The sequence below is a fragment of the Primulina tabacum genome, chromosome 16 (genome assembly GCF_025594145.1).
Source record: "Primulina tabacum isolate GXHZ01 chromosome 16, ASM2559414v2, whole genome shotgun sequence".
Taxonomy (NCBI): domain Eukaryota; kingdom Viridiplantae; phylum Streptophyta; class Magnoliopsida; order Lamiales; family Gesneriaceae; genus Primulina; species Primulina tabacum.
The window spans coordinates 2,362,288-2,382,363 of record NC_134565.1 but is presented as its reverse complement, the minus strand read 5'-3'; the positions used below and the strand labels follow the sequence as shown (position 1 = coordinate 2,382,363).

Here is a 20,076-nt window from a genome sequence, read left to right as displayed (position 1 = left end):
GATAATCTAAGTTGATTTTTTTTATTTTTATTTTGGGCTGTAAAGATAAATGATTTTCATTGCAAATTCAAGCATTGTTTGAGTCGATATGTTGATCTGTTCCTGGTTGGAGTGTCATCCAAATTTACTGCTATTATCTATTCAAAACAGTTTATTATTAATATCATGCTGATAGAGTTTGGAGTATGCATATCTATCTATATTTGGCTTCTAATATGTGAAAATACTTAGGTATAGTTTCGTATAGTTTCTTACACTGGATAAGACAGAGATTGATAAATAATCCACTTTATCCCACGTTTGGTACCTTTTTAGAAAACCTATGATAATAACACGGGCCTGTGATAAATAATTTTATACAAGGATAAAATATCTCTTTTATGAGATGTGATAATTTTAATTTAATGATAAAAAATACCACAAATGATTTAATTGTCCTTACTATATAAAAATCCTAAACTCTATCAAATATTTTTATTTATTTTTATATATTATCAAAATAATGGTGTTTTGAATTCGAGATAATTATATAAATATTTAAAGTTTCCTCTTGTAAAAGCCATTGCCTTTCGACTTTAATATAAAATTAAAATCAAATAAATTTTTTATTTATTTTTATATTTTATATAATATGATAATTATATAAATGAACTCGAAATAATTATAAAAATGATTTTTATAATCTCAATAAAATTATTAGTATCAATCGATTAACCATAAAAATTGATATTTGACTTGACTCACAAAATCAAGGGCTCAATTATGATATTTATATAATTTATAAAATTAGGTAAAAATAAATAAATCATGCAAGCACTGTCGGCACATGAACAGATAAGAAATATAAACTCAAGCAACAACTTTGAAATTATAAAATTTATTATGATAATGTTAATTTTGTCATTACAATCTAATATATAAATTTAAACATTCTTATTAAAATCATACCAAACGTTAAATATAATATCCTACATCTTATTTATCCTTAATTTATTCTTATATTATATACCACATGTTTATCCTATCATGTGTACCAAACTATGCCTTACTGTATTGTGTCATGTCCAAGCCAAGGAACTTACGCCGAAGAGTCCTAACAAATGAGGATTCAGACGAGATTCGACATTTTTGAACCACGAAACGCTAGGTTTCCATTTGGGTTGTAAGTGTAACCAACCCCCTATTAAAGATATGGCAGAAATAAATAATAGAACTCCACTATAAAGATCTTCATTAGTGCGTAAACCGTTTGTATACTACCACTGATAAACACCTGAATAGACGATATTGACGGGGTCGGGAGCACCCCCTCAAGTAAAAGCTTCCACGGCAAAAATGAGGATCCAAAATAGCATGAGCAATAGGTCTTACATGTAAAGGGTCCTATTTCAAAATTTCCTTGCCAAGCTACATGAAAGAAATATTCGGAAGTCCACATCTTAGAACAAATTTTAAACATTTTATAAAAGTTTTTTTATTAAAAAATATTTTACAAGTATTTGTCCTGAATCTAACATAAACATGTGAGTGAATTCACTATTTTACTTTGGTAACAAATATAATCATATATGAATATTGATGATACTATCACTTTACTAAACGAGTAAAAATACTTGAAAACCAGTGATCAAGAATATAAATGTGATGATGTACACTTCAATCATAATTCTGATTTTATTTGATTATCTACTTGTTCCGAATATATTCCATTCTATGGCCTCTCAAGAACTATTAACATTTTTTTTATAATTCCATCCCAAGAATATATTATCGATATTTAAATAAAATATATGTATTTAGGATTTAGAAAGGATAAAAATGTGTAGAATTACATATAAACTCAAAGGCCAACATTTAAGAACTCACTAGCAGCAAGTGACATACTGATCCACTCTCTCCCTTTCATGTTCCTCTCACTCAATATTTGAGACACTTGTGGACCTACAACACTTTCACATTGACTGACCAATCTATCACATTGAGATATGTAAAACAACATGCTTCTATAATCTCCTTTACCAAATGCCGAGGCCGCGTTCTCGAGTTCGTATGTCAATACCTCGTAGTTATCTTCACAACTCAGATAACGATTTTGTATGTCCTTATCGGTCTCACGAGCTTTCAATATCTGTATGACTGTATGTGTGCTTTCTATCAATGATATAGATTCGCTTAGAACTATATAGCACAATCCTTTCATATCCATACTTGGAGAGTAGACGCGATCATGAAAAAAATGATGGCACATTCCAAAATCAAATGCTCGGCTACAAATTTGATTAATCAATTCCTCTGAATCGCATGAGGATGGACGAATCAAAACCGAGAGCACCACCACAATGGAGAGGAAGGTAAATGAGCTTATTATAGAAGCCATTTTGCAAATTTTCTTGACCTTTTCTTTTTTCCTTTGTCTCTAGTTTTCTTTTGAGAATTTGTCACATATAAATGAATTGACATACACATTCTCTCACCATAATCTTGAAAATATAACATAATTTTCACCACAAATTAAATTATAAAATCTGCTCGGTACACAAAAAGATTTAAGCAATTAATTTGCATATTTGATTTCACGATCTTGAATTCAATTTTGCAAGATTGGTAATATCTATGTGTTGGTGCTCATCCAATTTGGATTTCATTTTGTGATTTTACTGGATTGAAGGTAATTCACTTAATTATTTTATAATTATAAATTTTGGCAATATGACATTTATTTAGTAAAAAATATTACATTTTTACCTTTTGAAGCTTTAAAGAAGAAAAATATTTAATAATTGTGTCTCAACCATTAACCTCGTCGATATTATTTTAATTTTTGACAATCATTTATAACAATATATTTTGTTTTAGTCATTTGTTTGATTGATTTTTTTTTCTTTATGAGTCCCTCCCAATCCATCTGGTTCTCCATATGCACTTTCACAAATAATAAAGATTTTGTATGATCTTGTCATGTTTGCGAGCTTTCAATCTTTGTATGAATGTCTGTGTATTTTCTATCGATGATAAAGATTCGTCGAGAATTATATGACACAATTTTGTAATATTCATAGTTGAAGAGTTGACGCGATTATAAAAAAAACGATGACAAATTCCATAATCTTGAGCTTGAATACAAATTTGATCGACCGATGCTTCTGTATCGCTTGAGGATGGACTGAGTCAAAACAGAAAGCACCACCACAAGGGAGAGGAACGCAAATGAGCTTAGTATAGAAGCCATTTTGCATATTATTTTCACCTTTTCTTCCTTTGTCTACCAACCTAGTAATCTCTACCTGAGTCTGATCTTCTTTCCTCATCCTCCATACCCACTATTGGTGGACAACATTGTAGACCTTCCAAATCGAAGCTCACGAAGAATTTGATCGTCAGATCATGCTAATTCCATACGTAAAGCGAGCTACGACGCATGCGGCATTGGTGCTAATCCAATTTGGAGGATTTGGATCATCTGCTGACTGCTGTGCTTGAACCTGTGTTGTGATCTTTTTACACGTACGTCAGACAATTTTTCAAATTTATCTGGCACTATGTGAGGTCCATCAGATGATCAATTGATAATCTCGTGTAAAAAGTGCACAACATCATGTATTGTGTTTTCAGTCACAGCAGAGGATCCAAATCCCAATTTGGATTTTATTTTGTGATTTTGACTTTATCGAAGGTAATTCACTCAACTTTTTTACAAATAGAAAGTTGGTTGACACACAACCTTTTACTATTATTCGCTTCATTTTTATGTTTCATTTGGAGGAAATTCCTATATTTTATATTCATGATTATTCTCTTTTAATGACTTATATTAAATATAATATACATATATATAAAAGTAGAGAAGAAAGTATATTATATCCAATTAGTAGAAAGTACATATATTTATATCACTTTTAAAAAAATTCGATTTGTCCAATTCTTGTTCACAATATCAATTTTTATCATAAAATGTATATTTATTTGATTAAATATGCTATTTGAATTAACAATACATTAGAACTTCTGGTTCTTATATGGAAAGAGAGAAATATGATTCATAAAAAAATGTGATGAGATTCAAAAATCAAAAGAGATCATATTAAAAATTGTTTATGATTCTTTAAAGCATCAAAAGGTGAAAATAAAATATTTTTGACCCAAAAAAATACCATATTACCCAACTTTCTATAATTTAATTTTGGACCAGATTTTATAATTTTATTTGTGGTGAAAATTATGTTATATTTTCAAGATTACGGTGAGAGAATGTGTATGTCAATTCCTTTATATGTGACAAATTCTCAAAAGAAAACTAGAGACAAAGGAAAAAAGAAAAGGTCAAGAAAATTTGCAAAATGGCTTCTATACTAAGCTCATTTACCTTCCTCTCCATTGTGGTGGTGCTCTCTGTTTTGATTCGTCCATCCTCATGCGATTCAGAGGAATTGATTAATCAAATTTGTAGCCGAGCATTTGATTTTGGAATGTGCCATCATTTTTTTCATGATCGCGTCTACTCTCCAAGTATGGATATGAAAGGATTGTGCTATATAGTTCTAAGCGAATCTATATCATTGATAGAAAGCACACATACAGTCATACATATATTGAAAGCTCGTGAGACCGATAAGGACATACAAAATCGTTATCTGAGTTGTGAAGATAACTACGAGGTATTGACATACGAACTCGAGAACGCGGCCTCGGCATTTGGTAAAGGAGATTATAGAAGCATGTTGTTTTACATATCTCAATGTGATAGATTGGTCAGTCAATGTGAAAGTGTTGTAGGTCCACAAGTGTCTCAAATATTGAGTGAGAGGAACATGAAAGGGAGAGAGTGGATCAGTATGTCACTTGCTGCTAGTGAGTTCTTGAATGTTGGCCTTTGAGTTTATATGTAATTCTACACATTTTTATCCTTTATAAATCCTATGTAAGCTATGAGCTGATGGTCTTCTTCTTTAGTCCATGCATGCACCTTTGTTTGTGTGAGCTTTCTCACAAAAAGGAGACCTTCCCATGTTATTGAAAACAAGTTGAAATTTTGAAATTGTAATCCCCCACTTGTGAAGTATATTATAATTGAGTTTATCTTTTTGATTGGAAAAATTAAAAGAACCCTTTATTTTCCTCTTTTTCTTGCTATTTTTTTCCTAGAGATGTTTTTGGGATAGAGTGTTTGTGTGTGTGTGTGTGTGTGTGTGTAAAGTGAGCAAGTTTGGTGGTGCTAGAGAATGAATGGCGGCCACTTGATTTACAAATAAAAAGTTGGGTAATTTTAAATTTTTTCAGGCAAAAAATATTGCATTTATTCCCCTTAAATCTTTCATAAAGAAGTATAAGTCTTGAAACTATATTGCATTTATTCCCCTTAAATCTTTCATAAAGAAGTATAAGTCTTGAAACTTTGCGCTCACACAACCCTTAAAGTTACTATTATTTGCTTCATTTTTATGTTTTATTTTTGGAGTGTTCAAACTTCGGATAAAACCGAAAAAATCAAAATTCCAAACCAAAAAACCAAACAACGAACCGATCGAATTTTTAATTCGAACATAAATATTTCGGTTTCGAATTATATATATCAAAATCGAACCGACCGAAAAAATCAAAATTTCATTAATTTAATAATTTTATTTATATTGTACATTTTTTATATGATATTTAGTGAATGAAGAATTATTTTGAACAATTTTTAGTTGATTGTTGATTATTTAATTCTTTCAGATTTTATATTTAATGTTTTACTGAGAAATCATGTAAAAAGATAATACATTTTATTTTATAATATATTTATATTATTGATTTAAATAATTGTATCAAAACATAATTAACCAATTGAAATAACCGAACTATTTTATCAGAAAACCGAACCAAACCGAAAAAAATAGTTTGTATATCAGATTATATATTTCTAAAATCGAAAGCCGAAAAAATCAAAATAAAAAACCAAAAAATGAATTGAACCGAAAGATGAACACCCTTATTTCATTCCTACGAAATTCCAATATTTTGTATTCATAATTATTTTCTTTTAACAACTTATATTAAATATAATAATTATTATAATACTATATATATACACACACACAAGTAGAGAAGAAACTATATTATATCAAATTACTAAAAATATATATATTTTTATATCACTTTTAACCAATGTCATTTCTTGTCGTGTAATTTCTGTCGAATTTGTGTTTGATATGATTGATAAATAGTATTTTAATATTTTATTGGTGTGAAAAAGTAAAAATTTATGGTAAAAAGTAAAAATCTCAAACTCTCAAAATTTACCAAACTACACACTTTATAATATTTTTCTCTCTACTCAATTGTGATTTTCTTCACAAATGAGAGATCTATTTATAGGAAATCTTTACAAATAATCCAAAAATAAAATACATCATTACCTACATCATCACACACTAATTTTCAATATTTACAACTCTTATTTTCAACATTCAAATATTCAACATTCAAATATTCAATACACACATTTTAAATATTATTTTCCAATACTCCCCCTTGTGATGATGATCATGATACGATGATGTCTTCATTACGTGTTTTTGTACTGCCTCGTTAAAAACCTTACTTGGAAAAACCCATTGGGATAAAAACCATAGTAAGGGAAAAAGAGTGCAGTCATGTAAACTCTCCCTGATGTTGACATGAACAATTTTTCACAAATTTCGTAGATTGCGCATCCCAATATTATATATGTGCTTTCTGAATATTGACGTAGGAAGTGCCTTTGTGAAGAGATCTGATGAGTTTTCACTTGATTGAATGTGACGAACATCAATACATCTATTCTTCTCAAGCTCCTTGGTGAATGCGAAGAACTTAGGAGGAATATGTTTAGTTCTGTCGCTTTTTATGTATCTTTCTTTCATTTGAGCAACACATGCAGCATTATCTTCATATAGTATCACAGACTTCTCATCAGATGATAATCCGCATGAAATTTGGATATGTTGGGTCATTTATTTTAACCACACACATTCACGACTTGCTTCATGTATTGCAATAATCTCGGCATGATTTGATGAAGTTGTTACGAGCGTTTGTTTCTGAGAACGCCAAGATATTGCAGTGCCTCCACGAGTAAATACATATCCAGTTTGGGAACGTGCCTTGTGTGGATCAGATAAGTATCCAGTATCAGCATAACCAATTATACTTGGATTAGCATCTTTTGAATACAAAAGTCTCAAGTCTGTCGTTCCTCGTAGATAACGGAATATATGTTTAATTCCGTTCCAGTGTCTCTTTGTTGGATATGTGCTAAATCTTGCCAACATATTCACGGCAAAAGATATATCAGGTCTTGTACAATTTGTAAGGTACATAAGGGCACCAATGGCACTTAGATATGGTACTTCTGGACCAAGAATATCTTAATCATCTTCACATGGACGGAATGGATCCTTTTCTATGTTTAATGATCTAACAACCATTGGATTACTTAAAGGATTTGCTTTATCCATATTAAAACGTTTAAGGATCTTTTCTGTATAATTTGTCTGGTGAACAAACATTCCACATTCTTTTTGTTCAATTTGTAAACCCAGACAATACTTGGTTTTTCCAAGATCCTTCATTTCAAATTCTTCCTTCAAGTATGACACAACTTCTTGAATTTCTTTATTCGTTCCAATGATGTTTAAATCATCAACATATACAGCAATAATTACGCATCCGGATGTTGTTTTCTTAATGAAAACACAAGGGCATATTGAATTATTTACATATCTCTTTTTCATCAAGTGATCACTTAGTCGATTATACCACATTCGACCTGATTGCTTTAACACATATAATGATCTTTGTAATTTCACAGAATAACATTCCCTGGGTTTTGAACTTTGTGCTTCAGGCATCTTAAATCCTTCAGGGATTTTCATATATATATTACTATCAAGTGATCCATATAAGTAAGCTGTAACAACATCCATAAGACGCATTTCTAAATTTTCAGATACCGCCAAGCTAATCAAATACCGAAACGTAATTGCATCCATCACAGGAGAATACGTTTCTTCATAATCAATTTCAGGCTTTTGAGAAAAACCTTGTGCAACAAGTCGAGCTTTATATCTTACTATTTCATTTTTCTCATTTCGCTTTCGAATAAAAACCCATTTGTATCCAACAGGTTTTACACCTTCAGGTGTAAGGACTATAGGTCCAAAACATTACGTTTATTTAGCGAATTTAATTCAACCTGGATGACATCTTTCCATTTTATCCAATCCTGCCGATTTTTACATTCACCAAAAGATTTTGGTTCATGATCTTCGTTATCATTTATGATGTCGATTGCCACATTATAAGAAAATATATTATCAATTTCATCTATATCTTTTCGGTTCCATATTTTTCCAGTATTAATATAATTGATAGAGATTTCATGATTCTCGTCAGTTTGTGGTTCTGACAGAACATTTTCATCATCATGTGTTTCTTCAGGAACACCATTCTCTATTTTGTGATCATCATGTGTTTCTTCAGAAACGTCATTCTTTATTTTGTGATCATCGTGTTTCTCTATGAATTTTCTTTTTCGAGGATTTTTATCCTTGGAACCGACTGGCCTTCCACGCTTCAGGCGTTTAATGACATCATGAGTATCTTCCATTTGTTTCTTTGGAATTTCAATTCGAGCAGGGGCATTTGCAGCATGTATATATGATTTAGTTACCCCTTTTGTGTCTGCAAATGCATCTGGTATTTGATTTGCTATTCTTTGCAAGTGTACAATTTGTTGTACATCTTTTTCACATTGTTTTGTTCTTGGATCCAGATGTAACAATGATGATACATACCATGTAATTTCCTTTTCGGTATGTTTCTGTTCTCCCCCTAACATTGGGAAGATTTCCTCATTAAAATGACAATCAGCAAAACGTGCTGTGAACACGTCGCCTGTCTGAGGTTCAAGATATCGAATGATTGATGGACTATCATAACCGATATAAATTCCAACCTTTCTTTGAGGTCCCATTTTCTTTCGTTGCGGTGGTGCAATAGGCACATACACCATACATCCAAAAATTCTCAGATGAGAAATGTCTGGTTCTTTACCAAATGCAAGCTGCAATGGGGAGTATTTATGATATGCACTTGGTCTGATGCGAATTAATGAAGCAGCGTGTAAAATTGCATGTCCCCATATAGAAATAGGGAGCTTTGTTTTCATAATCATTGGTCTAGCAATCATTTGCAGACGTTTAATCAATGATTCAGCCAATCCATTCTGTGTATGTACATGAGCAACAGGATGCTCAACAATGATTCCCATAGACATACAATAATCATTGAAAGTTTGGGAAGTAAATTCACCAGCATTATCAAGTCTAATTTTCTTGATTGTATAATCGGGAAATTGATTCCTCAATTTTATTATTTGAGCAAGTAATCTTGCAAATGCAACATTTCGAGTTGATAATAAACATACATGTGACCATCTGCTGGAGGCATCAATCAATACCATAAAGTATCTGAATGGTCCACATGGTGGATGGATTGGTCCACAAATATCACCCTGAATACGTTCAAGAAACATTGGTGATTCAGTTTGGATTTTGACTGGTGATGGTCTTATAATAAGTTTTCCAAGAGAACATGCTTTACATTGAAACTTATTATTCTGAAAGATCTTCTGGTCTTTCAGTGGATGACCATGTGTATTTTCTATAATTCTTCGCATCATTGTTGAACCAGGATGTCCCAATCGATCATGCCAATTGGTTAATATCGAAGAATTATCAACTACCATGTTTGATTCAATGGGACTTATATGTGTATAATGCAATCCAGTATGGAGCATTGGTAGTTTTTCAATCACATATTTCTTTCCTGATTTATATGTGATAAGACACAAATATTTCTCATTCCCTTCATTCATTGTTTGAGTATCATACCCATGGGAATATATATCATTAAAACTCAACAAATTTCTTTTCGATTGTGGTGAATATAAAGCATCATTGATAAAAAATTTTGTACCATTAGGTAACAAAAATTGTGCTTTACCACATCCTTTAATCAAGTCTACATGACCTGATATTGTATTCACCGTTGTTTTTGTTGGTTTTAGTTCCAAGAAATATCTTTTATCTCGGAGGATAGTGTGCGTTGTACCACTATCGGGTATGCAAACTTCAGCTTTGCTCATAGCATTTTCCATATTTGAACTTCAAAAAAATATGCAATGAAATAAATTACTTGCAATATATATTTAAATATAACACAAATCATAATTATACAATAAAACATTATTCTATGAATACATGAAAAATAGATTATTGTACATTTATATTCTACCATTATATTGTTCATTTTCAGAGAAATCGTTGAGAAAATCTGCAGCATCAATATTGTTCATTTCTATCCCACCAACATATTGATCATTTCCAGAGAAATCATTCATAAAATCACCAGCATCAAAATGAGTTGAATCACTCAAACGGTCACTGCGTTCAGTGAAGTTGGTCTTCTTTTCTTTCCCCTTTAATGATTCTTTATAAAGTTTACAAAGGTGCTCAGGGGCTCGACAAACTTTGGACCAATGTCCTGGAGTACCACATCTGTAACAAGAACTTTCAAATATCTTTTTGAGTGCTTCTCATTAACACTTGTATTCTCATGATGCCTTTTCTGTGGATGGTTTGGGACGTTCTTTTGAGATGAGTTATAAAAATAACTATCTCGATTATTTTCAAAACCACGGCCTTGACCACGACCACGGCCAATTCCACGTCCACGTCCACGTCCACGTCCACGTCCACGACCTCGACCTCGACCAAAACCTTGTCTTTGAATTTGATTTTGGTTTCCAGGTTTAAATTCATTTTTACTTACAGCATTTACTTCTGGAAATGCTGTTGATCCAGTGGGTCGGGACTGATGATTTCTCATTAATAGATCGTTGTTTTTTTCCGCCACAAGAAGACAGGCGATGGGTTCAGAATATCTCGCGAATTCACGTACTCTATATTGTTGCTGTAGAGTAATATTTGATGCATGAAACGTGGAAAATGTTTTTTCAAGCATCTCAGATTCTGTGACCTCATGTCCACAAAATTTTAATTGCGAGATTATTCTATACATCGCCGAATTCTAATCACTGACTTTTTTAAAGTCTTGGAATCTCAATGTATTCCATTCATCCCGGGCGGTCGGAAGTATAACTTCTCTTATATGTTCGAATCTTTCTTTTAATCCCTTCCACAAAGCCATGGGATTTTTTTCAGTCAGATATTCACATTTCAATCCATCGTCGAGATGTCGACGCAAAAATATCATGGCTCTTGCCTTTTCTTGTGACGTGCATATGCCATTTTCTTTAATGGTCTCGCTTAGACCCAATGACTCAAGATGCATTTCTACATCTAGAGTCCATGGCATATAATTCTTTCCCGTGATGTCGAGCGCAACAAATTCGAGCTTTGTTAAATTTGACATGGTGGTACTAAAAAAAATTACGATGCATTTTATTAGTTAATAATTATTGCAATACAAAGTAACGGATAAACAACAAGTACAAGTATTTGTAAAAATAAAGAAAACGCACGAGGAGGATATTCTCCGATAAATACAAGACTCGTGAGTATGACAACCAAAATAATTAAAAATATCCTTGAGAAAGCCATCTTCTTTTTTCTTCGAAAAATTTGATGATGAATAGTTTTTAGAGAAGAAGATAAAGTTGGAGTGATGGAATGTGTTTGTGAGATCATATTTATAGGGCAAAAACTAGCCGTTTTTTACCATTTATGACCGTTGGGGTACAAAAAAAATAAAGGTATGTATTTGTATAATTTTATGGTAATAATATGATATATATAATATTAGACATGTTTAAATAATTATGTATATCATATCATAATATTATAATGAGTGTCATAATTTATTTTGTTTAAAATCTTATAGGCTTTTATACTTGTCGTATCCCTTACCGGGAGTGTGGGATGTCGTCTTAACATCCTCCCAGGATTTATAACAAGTTTATGAAAAATTTATTTTTATTATTTCTAATAATAACATTATATTGTATATTAAATAAATACACAATAAATAAATAACAGTAAAATAAATATAATTATTTTTGTTACCTTTTTCTTCTGTTTGGAGCTTGGAAAAGTATGTAGGACTTTTAGAGCTTCGTGCTGATAACGTGTTGTGAAAAAGTAAAAATTTATGGTAAAAAGTAAAAATCTCAAACTCTCAAAATTTACCAAACTACACACTTTATAATATTTTTCTCTCTACTCAATTATGATTTTCTTCACAAATGAGAGATCTATTTATAGGAAATCTTTACAAATAATCCAAAAATAAAATACATCATTACCTACATCATCACACACTAATTTTCAATATTTACAACTCTTATTTTCAACATTCAAATATTCAATACACACATTTTAAATATTATTTTCCAATATTTATTAGACTACTTGCTAATATTTTATTAGAATACTTACAAGCGAGGATTTGAAATTCTAAACCCCCAAACAAGCCTTTCAAGATTTCTTCTGTACACTTTTCTTATTTTTCTACATATATCTCTTCTTCTCTGGATCCGTTCTCTCCTCTAGGGTTTGGATTTTTTCTTCCACTTGTTTAAATTTTGGTAAGTTGATTGAATTCGATAAAATTAGGTACCATGAAGCTCACCGTGAAAACTCTGAAAGGCAGCCATTTCCAAATTAGCGTCCAGCCAAACGAGACGGTACTTTTCTTTTTCTTGGATTTGAAGGATGCAAATTTCTTATTTGTTTTCAACAATGGAATGCACAAGTTTCAATTTTTTGGGGGAAATTATGGTTTCAGTATGCATCTGATGTGAGTATTTGGGTTAATTAGCGTGCGTTGTTTTTAGTTCATACGTTTTTAGTTGCTCAATTTGCACTTCATCGCAAAAGCTTCGTATAACCTTGAAGCATCTGTAGAGTCGGCGCGCAAGCCACTAGGCGAAGCACTCGACTTACAACGATACTTGTTTTAAGAAAATTTATGGTGTAGAATCCAATCCGATAAGCTCGGATTTAGCAGCCCCACCTTTAAGGTGTGCCTGAAGTGCACCAAGGTTTGTGCTTTACGGCCAAGTGCAAGCTTTTTTGAAGGGTTTTTGTGGCTTGGGTGTAGATGCAATGACCGAACCTTGCCGTGCCTTAGGCTTAAGCAGCCCTTCTTGGACTAATAACTATTGTTTAGTTGTTTCTTTCTTTTTCTAAACAGTTTTCAGAATTCAGATGTATCTGGATCAAATGGCGCATTCTTTTAATTACAGTAATGTAGGTACAAGTTTTAGAATTCTCTGTGAATGTTTCAGAAATTTTGGTTTGTATTTTATTTTTTCTGATTTTTGCTTATTAAACTGTTGTGTTTGAACGGAAGTTATCATCTTGTTGAATATTTAATGTGACGCAACTTGGAGTTTTCATCAGAAACACACAACTGGAATGCTATATCATTTTTTTTTCATTCCTATGATATCCATTTGTTATGTGCCGAAACCTTCATGAATGTCGAACATTATACCCTATTTTTCAGCAAATAGGCACATGAAAATAAAATGTTTATGTAGAATGTATCAGTGGCTAAAGGGGGTGTGAAATGTCACGTCTCAATTACGATAGGATATCAAATTATATTGTGTATTGTGAATGATATGGTAATTTAGTGTTACATGTATTTATGTATGTTAGAGTATGTGTCCTTTGTATCAATTTACTCAAGTAGTGTTTGCTTTAGTTACAGGTTTTTTGGAAATTCTGTGAGAAGACAACGTGTTCTTGTACTTTATCCTGCATCATTTGATTCTTGTTTGATTGATTGAGATTTGGATTTTTGTTTCTAGATTATGGCAGTTAAGAAAAGCATAGAAGATGTACAAGGCAAAGATAATTATCCATTTGGTCAACAATTGTTGATCCATAATGGCAAAGTATTGAAAGACGAAAGTACCTTGGCTGACAACAAGATTTCTGAAGATGGTTTCCTTGTGGTCATGCTAAGCAAGGTGACCCCTTTGACCCATACCATTATATATAGTGTTTTTTTACAACTATTGACCAGTGAACCAAACAGTTGACTCAAAAGTCCTTGTTGAAGCGATTCACATTGTTTCCTGTTTGTTGCAGGGAAAAACTTTGGGCTCGAGTGGGTCGACTTCTGCTCAGGTATGTTTTCATCTGTGCACTTTGTTTGTTTAATTCCCTTTCATTCCTCAGACCTAGTTTTTGGAGCAGCCAGCTCTTGCAGCTGCACCAGCTTCTAATCCTACTTCTGCTACTGAAGCTCCACCACCAACGCAGTGAGTTGTATAAATATCTTCAGTTGTATTTATGTTGGCGTTTGTTGTATCCAACTGAATGGTGCACTTTTTGACCTTTAGGCCCCCTACGGTTGCAGGATTATCTTATGTTTCCCCAACAGCAAAGTATGATGTCTTTAATTTGTGATTTAGAGTATGCTGAATAAACTACTCTATCACCTGCAACTTATGGTTCAAGGTTCTTGTATAGTTTCTTGAGTGGGTTGATAACCATTATAGTATTGTTGTTACAGGGATCCTACTGGTACTTACACTCAAAATGCTTCCAGTTTAATTACCGGTAATAATCTTGAGCATACTGTTCAACAAATAATGGATATGGGCGGTGGTTGTTGGGACAAAGAGACTGTTATGCGTGCACTTCGAGCTGCGTATTATAATCCAGAAAGGGCAGTGGATTACTTGTATTCTGTAAGCTGTTACTCCTTTTCTAGTTCCATGCTTTCTCATTAATTGCTAGCAAAGAACACTAATGTTTCACGTCCCATCAGGGAATACCTGAAAGCACTGAAGTTCCAGTGCCATCGTCTCAATCAGCCATGAATTCTGTGGCTGCAACTGCTGCCGCTCAAGCTGCACCTGTGTCTGGAGCACCAAACTCATCTCCATTGAATTTATTTCCCCAGGTTTGTCATTAACATGGGTGCTTATATCAATAAATTTACTTGTTTTGTCATGCTTGATGACAACTGTCAAAAACATTTCCAGGGGACCATTTCTGGTCCTGCTGATGCTGGTCATGGATCACTTGATTTTCTCAGGAACAACCCACAGGTGTGCTGCTCTTTCTTTTTTTATTTTTTCCCTTCTGCTCATTTGGTTTTGCTGATTATTTGAATTATTCATTTGCAAAAGCTGTTTTGTACATGCTTTCAACTCTTGTTTTCTTTTTTATATATATCTTCTCGGTCGGAGCAAATTTTGCTTTCGTATGAGGTGTATTCATAGATATAGAAAATTTTACAAAAACTGAATTTCCTTTAATTGGATTCAGTTTCAAGCACTGCGTTCAATGGTTCATTCTAATCCACAAATTCTGCAGGTAACTTAAACGTAATCCCGTCTGTTTGCACTTGTTAATGATATTCTTTTAACCATACATGAGCTATAGTTTAGTTTTTCTCTTATAGCAAGTCCTTCAGGAGCTCGGGAAGCAAAATCTACCTCTCCTGAGACTCATACAAGAGAACCATCAAGAGTTCCTTCGACTAGTCAATGAACCTGTTGATGATTCTGATGGGTGAGTTTTGAGCTTATTAAAAGGTTTATAGCAAAACTGATCCCGCACGATTTTTTTTTTAATGGCCTTATTAGCATTTTTATTAATTTACAGGGATATGTTTGATCAGGGAGAACAAGAAATGCCCCATGCAGTTAGTGTCACACCTGCAGAACAGGAGGCCATCGAAAGAGTATGAAACACGCCTTTATTCTGACCCTTTCGTTCCAATTTCATATTGATCCATGTTTCTGTTTTGTCATCGTTTTTCTTGACGTTCTGTAGATGGAGGCCATGGGTTTCGACAGAGCTTCTGTAATTGAAGCCTTTTTAGCATGCGATCGCAACGAGGAATTAGCTGTCAATTACTTGTTGGAGAATGCTGGGGATTTTGAGGATTGAACGGCGATGACAAACCTTGAGCAAATGGCCTTTTTAGCACACAGGTTCAAATGACTGCATTGGTTGGTGGGAAATTAAGTTGTATTATTGATGGGATGAGGATCAACTTCCAATCTGACTGCTGAATTTAAACATTCTATGTAACATTTAAATTCATTGAAGTTTTGTTTTTAGTCCCTCTACCAGAAGCTTTGCACGAGGACATCATCTATACATACACGTATGTATACAACGTGTGCTATATTATGATTCAGATACAAAATTTGATATGGAAAAATAGATTAAATATAATTGTTTTTTATTCAAAAATTTATTATGCAAGAAATTATATATATATATATATATATATATATATATATATATATCCCATGATGGGCATCTACAGAAAATTTATGTGAACACGGACTATTTTACTACAAGACATCATATCATCAGTGTTCACATAGGTCTTAATGATAGGTGATGATTATATCAAAATTATATATATATATATATATATATATATATTTTAAATATTTATCTTTAGTTTCTTGCAATTTATTTTTTCTATTGTAAATTTATGTTAGTATGTAAAAATCGAAAAATATATAACTAAGATTAAAATTTAATAACAAAAATTGTATTTCTCTTAATCGTATATAAACAATTATTAGTACTAGTAAAAGATGTATATGTGTTACATGTGTTATTATTATTTTTAATTTAATCAAATAATTAAAACTTGGAATAAATTAAAGAAACTTTAGAGATTATTCAAAGTTGCAATAGTTTTATGTTAGACAACAATAATTATCGTAAGCACTACTTTCGATATTTTCTCCCCAATCACGGGCCTCCAAATGCGGACGTAATTATTTATTATATATATATATATATATATATATAAATATAAATTATGGAACTCAAATACGTTTTGTGGAATTTAATTTTAAGCCTTAATTACATTTTATAAGCAAAGGAGTTGAGTTATAAATATATTTTTAATTTGATGAATTTAATAATTAAATCCAAAGGCATTGAGTTTTATATTGAATTTAATTACCAATTCAAATTTAAAATTATATACTGTTGAAAAATATGAGTTATAATATTTGAATGTTGAAAATAAGAAAGTTGAATGTTGAAAATAAGAGTTGTAAATATTTAAAATTAGTGTATGATGATGTATGTAATGATATATTTATTTTTAGATTATTTTCAAAGAAATTCTATAAATATGTCCTCAATGTGTGAAGAATAATACAATTGGGTAGAAAATTTTTTTTATATAATGTATAGTTTGATAAATTTGGAGAATTTAATATTTTCTTTTTATCGTAAATTTTTACGTTGAACGTATACTTCATATATGGAATATTGGAATGTTATTTGTTGACCAATTCAAATACTAAATTTCCGTATACTTCATATATGGAATATTGGAATGTTATTTGTTGACCAATTCAAATACTAAATTTCAAATTTGGCCCTACAAAGTTAGAAGGGTCAAGACGGCAAATTCACTTGTCCCCTATCGATCTTTAAATGCCCAAACCCGATAGCCGATACTTTCACCCGTTCATGTGATTTTCAAGAATCAATTTTTTTTTGCCTATTTCTTCACCCAAATCAGAAAAAAGGCATTGTATTTAGTTAATAATTGGTGAATCCCAGATTGACATTGGGATTTTTTTGTGCTTTTTTGAGTGGTTGATGTTGATTTGGATTGGAGACGTAATCCAAAACCCAAATTGTTAAAGGTGTCATTTTCGTCAAAGTCCTGATCTTTTGTTGGAGGATAGTTTCTTTTCCATTTTCTTCATCGGTAAGCTTCTTTCATGCTATAAATTTTCGCTTCTTTGCAGATCTGTGGAGTTTCTGTGTTTTTTCATATTTGCGTTTTTTGATTCATCGTTTGGACGTGTTTATGCTATCTTGTTAGCGTTGAGCTCGTGTTTAGAGGTGTAATTTGAAATCTTATGTTTGTTTTAGTTGATTAAACGAATGATTCACACGTTTGAAGTGGATGATTGAGTTACGGGGTTTTGGATTGAGTTAATTTTTTTGATATTTCATTAAGCTTGATTAATTGGGAGTTTCGAACGTTTTGCATGGGATTAGTTAGATTTGAAAATCTTTATGTTCGAGTCGATACCAGCGATTGAAAAGCGATGGGGGATTGCAATTTCTGGACTTGAATTTGCATAAATTTGTGTCTTGGATTTGGAATTGGTTGATGAAAATGACTCCTGTGATGATTTGGTTACTGGATGTTTGGATCAGATCTTGCCATCTTGGCATTTCAGCTCGACAAATATTTCATCAAATTTTGTTCTGGAAGATAATCCCAAGGAAATATTAAACTTGTGTTAATTTTAGGTAGTGGTGAGATGTTATCAAGCCGACTGACTTGTGATCTTGAGATGTTTGGTTTTGATATGTCAAATGTTGGATTTCTACTAGCTAAGATTTTCGCGTTTTATCTGCCAACGTTATTTTCAATTTTGATTCCTTAGGACTGCTTATTTTTACCTAAGCAGATGGATTATTATTATCTCATTGCATTCCCTTAAGAATGTGAGTTCTTTAGAATGACTTGTAGCTAATGATTTCTCTGTATTGTTCTGTTTTTACTTTGTGGATTCTAATGGGAAAAAGCAAGTTAGCTGTACATGACATTAGTTTTTTGGCATGTGACTTGCCTTACATACTCCATGCTCAGAATCCCATTGTTTTTTTTAAGTGGGGGAATAGAGTATTTTGTGAAGGTTGATTTTAGCTCTGGTATGATTTATGATGTTGCCTCCTGGGAGTTCTAGAGGAAGATCTGTATTGATGTTATTCATTTTGTCTGTGCCCGCACCAATTCGTATCTTGTTTTCGGTTGCGTTGAATGAAGATCTTCAGCTTGATACTTACAGATGAATAATCTGGAAACATGTGCAGGGACTTTCTTGTGGCGTTCACGTAAACATGGGTCTTGACAACCTAATTACTTCTCCCCATCGACGGGCACAAACACAGACCGCTTTTTCTCCACCGATATTGAAGAGGCAACACTCCCGAGTCGTCGAGCAATTGGGAAGCTGTTCAACCCTTGTTCAACGACACCGGTTTCTTCTAATCGCTCTTATCCTCCTCGCGTTTCTGTGCACTGTTTATCTGTACTTTGCCGTCACTCTTGGGGCTAGCGATTGTGCTGGATTGACGGGAGCTCGAAAGGCATCGTGCCATTTGCAGCAGGCAAAAGCATCTGTGGCTAAGGGAAAATTGAAATTCTTTTAATATGTCAAAATTGCTTGCTTGGAATTCTTTCTTGTTTTGTTCTCCTTTCGGATTTAGAGCAGAATATTTTATCAGGAGAGCAGATAATTTTGTGCGAATGAAGAATATTTGGAATTAATTATCAATTTTATCCCTTTTTTTTTGTTTTTTTTTTTTGTACCTCATCAATACTACGTTCCTAAAGAATGTATAATGAAAAATTTTGATCGCTTCTCTCTGTTTCTCATATAAAAAAAATCATAACTATACACTGCATTATAAAAAAGTTTAATGTCACAGTAATTTTAAATCAAATCGCCGTTTCATCTCAGCCGTATCCCTAAATTTCATGGCCTGCTTGGCTTCAAAATCCAAAACAAAACATCTTAAAAACATAAATTTACTCAAACTTGAATTTTGAAGATAATATATATTTGACTAAAAACATATTGTGCTAAATGTTTTGTGCGGTTATAAACTTAATCAAGTACCATCTCAGAATGTTTGTCGGTGGGGGTGGTGTAACTTTTTTGAGTTTATAAACTATCTTTTATTAGTTTTAATATTCGATGACTGTGAGATAGTTATAATATTGTCGACTTTTGAGAAGCCGGCTTTGCGGTGGGGTGGTTCACTCTAGACAATTTTGACAGACTTTTCAATTTTCAGTATCTGCATCATGCAACTTAATCCAATTTATATTTCATGTTCGACATGGTTTTAGTCTAATAAAAACTATGTATTTACACAACATGGTTGCGCTTTGGTCGACTCGCAATGTTCCAAATTTCTAACAGAAGGCCTACTATCAACATGAGTTAGATCTTGGGGGTCGCTCACAAACCCACACGAGGCGCATTCTGCATCTAAACCATCCTCT

General features: G+C 32.4%; 2 protein-coding genes across 3 annotated transcripts; both read left to right on the top strand.

Annotated features, from left to right (window-relative positions):
* The first annotated feature begins 12,486 nt into the window (after positions 1-12,486).
* On the top strand, positions 12,487-16,114 carry LOC142529820 (ubiquitin receptor RAD23b-like). Of its 2 annotated transcripts, none has more exons than XM_075635472.1 (12): positions 12,487-12,724; positions 13,856-14,017; positions 14,139-14,177; positions 14,251-14,311; positions 14,393-14,465; positions 14,566-14,743; positions 14,824-14,958; positions 15,041-15,106; positions 15,327-15,374; positions 15,463-15,572; positions 15,666-15,744; positions 15,837-16,114. In XM_075635472.1, the coding sequence occupies exons 1-12, from the start codon at positions 12,659-12,661 to the stop codon at positions 15,951-15,953; spliced, it is 1,134 nt and encodes a 377-aa protein (XP_075491587.1). In that variant the 5' UTR covers positions 12,487-12,658; the 3' UTR covers positions 15,954-16,114. The 2 variants fall into 2 exon arrangements, with proteins under 2 accessions (XP_075491587.1, XP_075491588.1); XM_075635473.1 differs by having other exon boundaries at positions 12,488-12,724; positions 14,247-14,311; positions 14,393-14,437.
* A 1,649-nt stretch (positions 16,115-17,763) lies between these two features.
* LOC142529609 (uncharacterized) lies at positions 17,764-19,354 on the top strand. Its single transcript, XM_075635182.1, has 2 exons — positions 17,764-17,894; positions 18,879-19,354. The coding sequence occupies exon 2, from the start codon at positions 18,906-18,908 to the stop codon at positions 19,215-19,217; it is 312 nt and encodes a 103-aa protein (XP_075491297.1). The 5' UTR covers positions 17,764-17,894; positions 18,879-18,905; the 3' UTR covers positions 19,218-19,354.
* Positions 19,355-20,076: the final 722 nt, after the last annotated feature.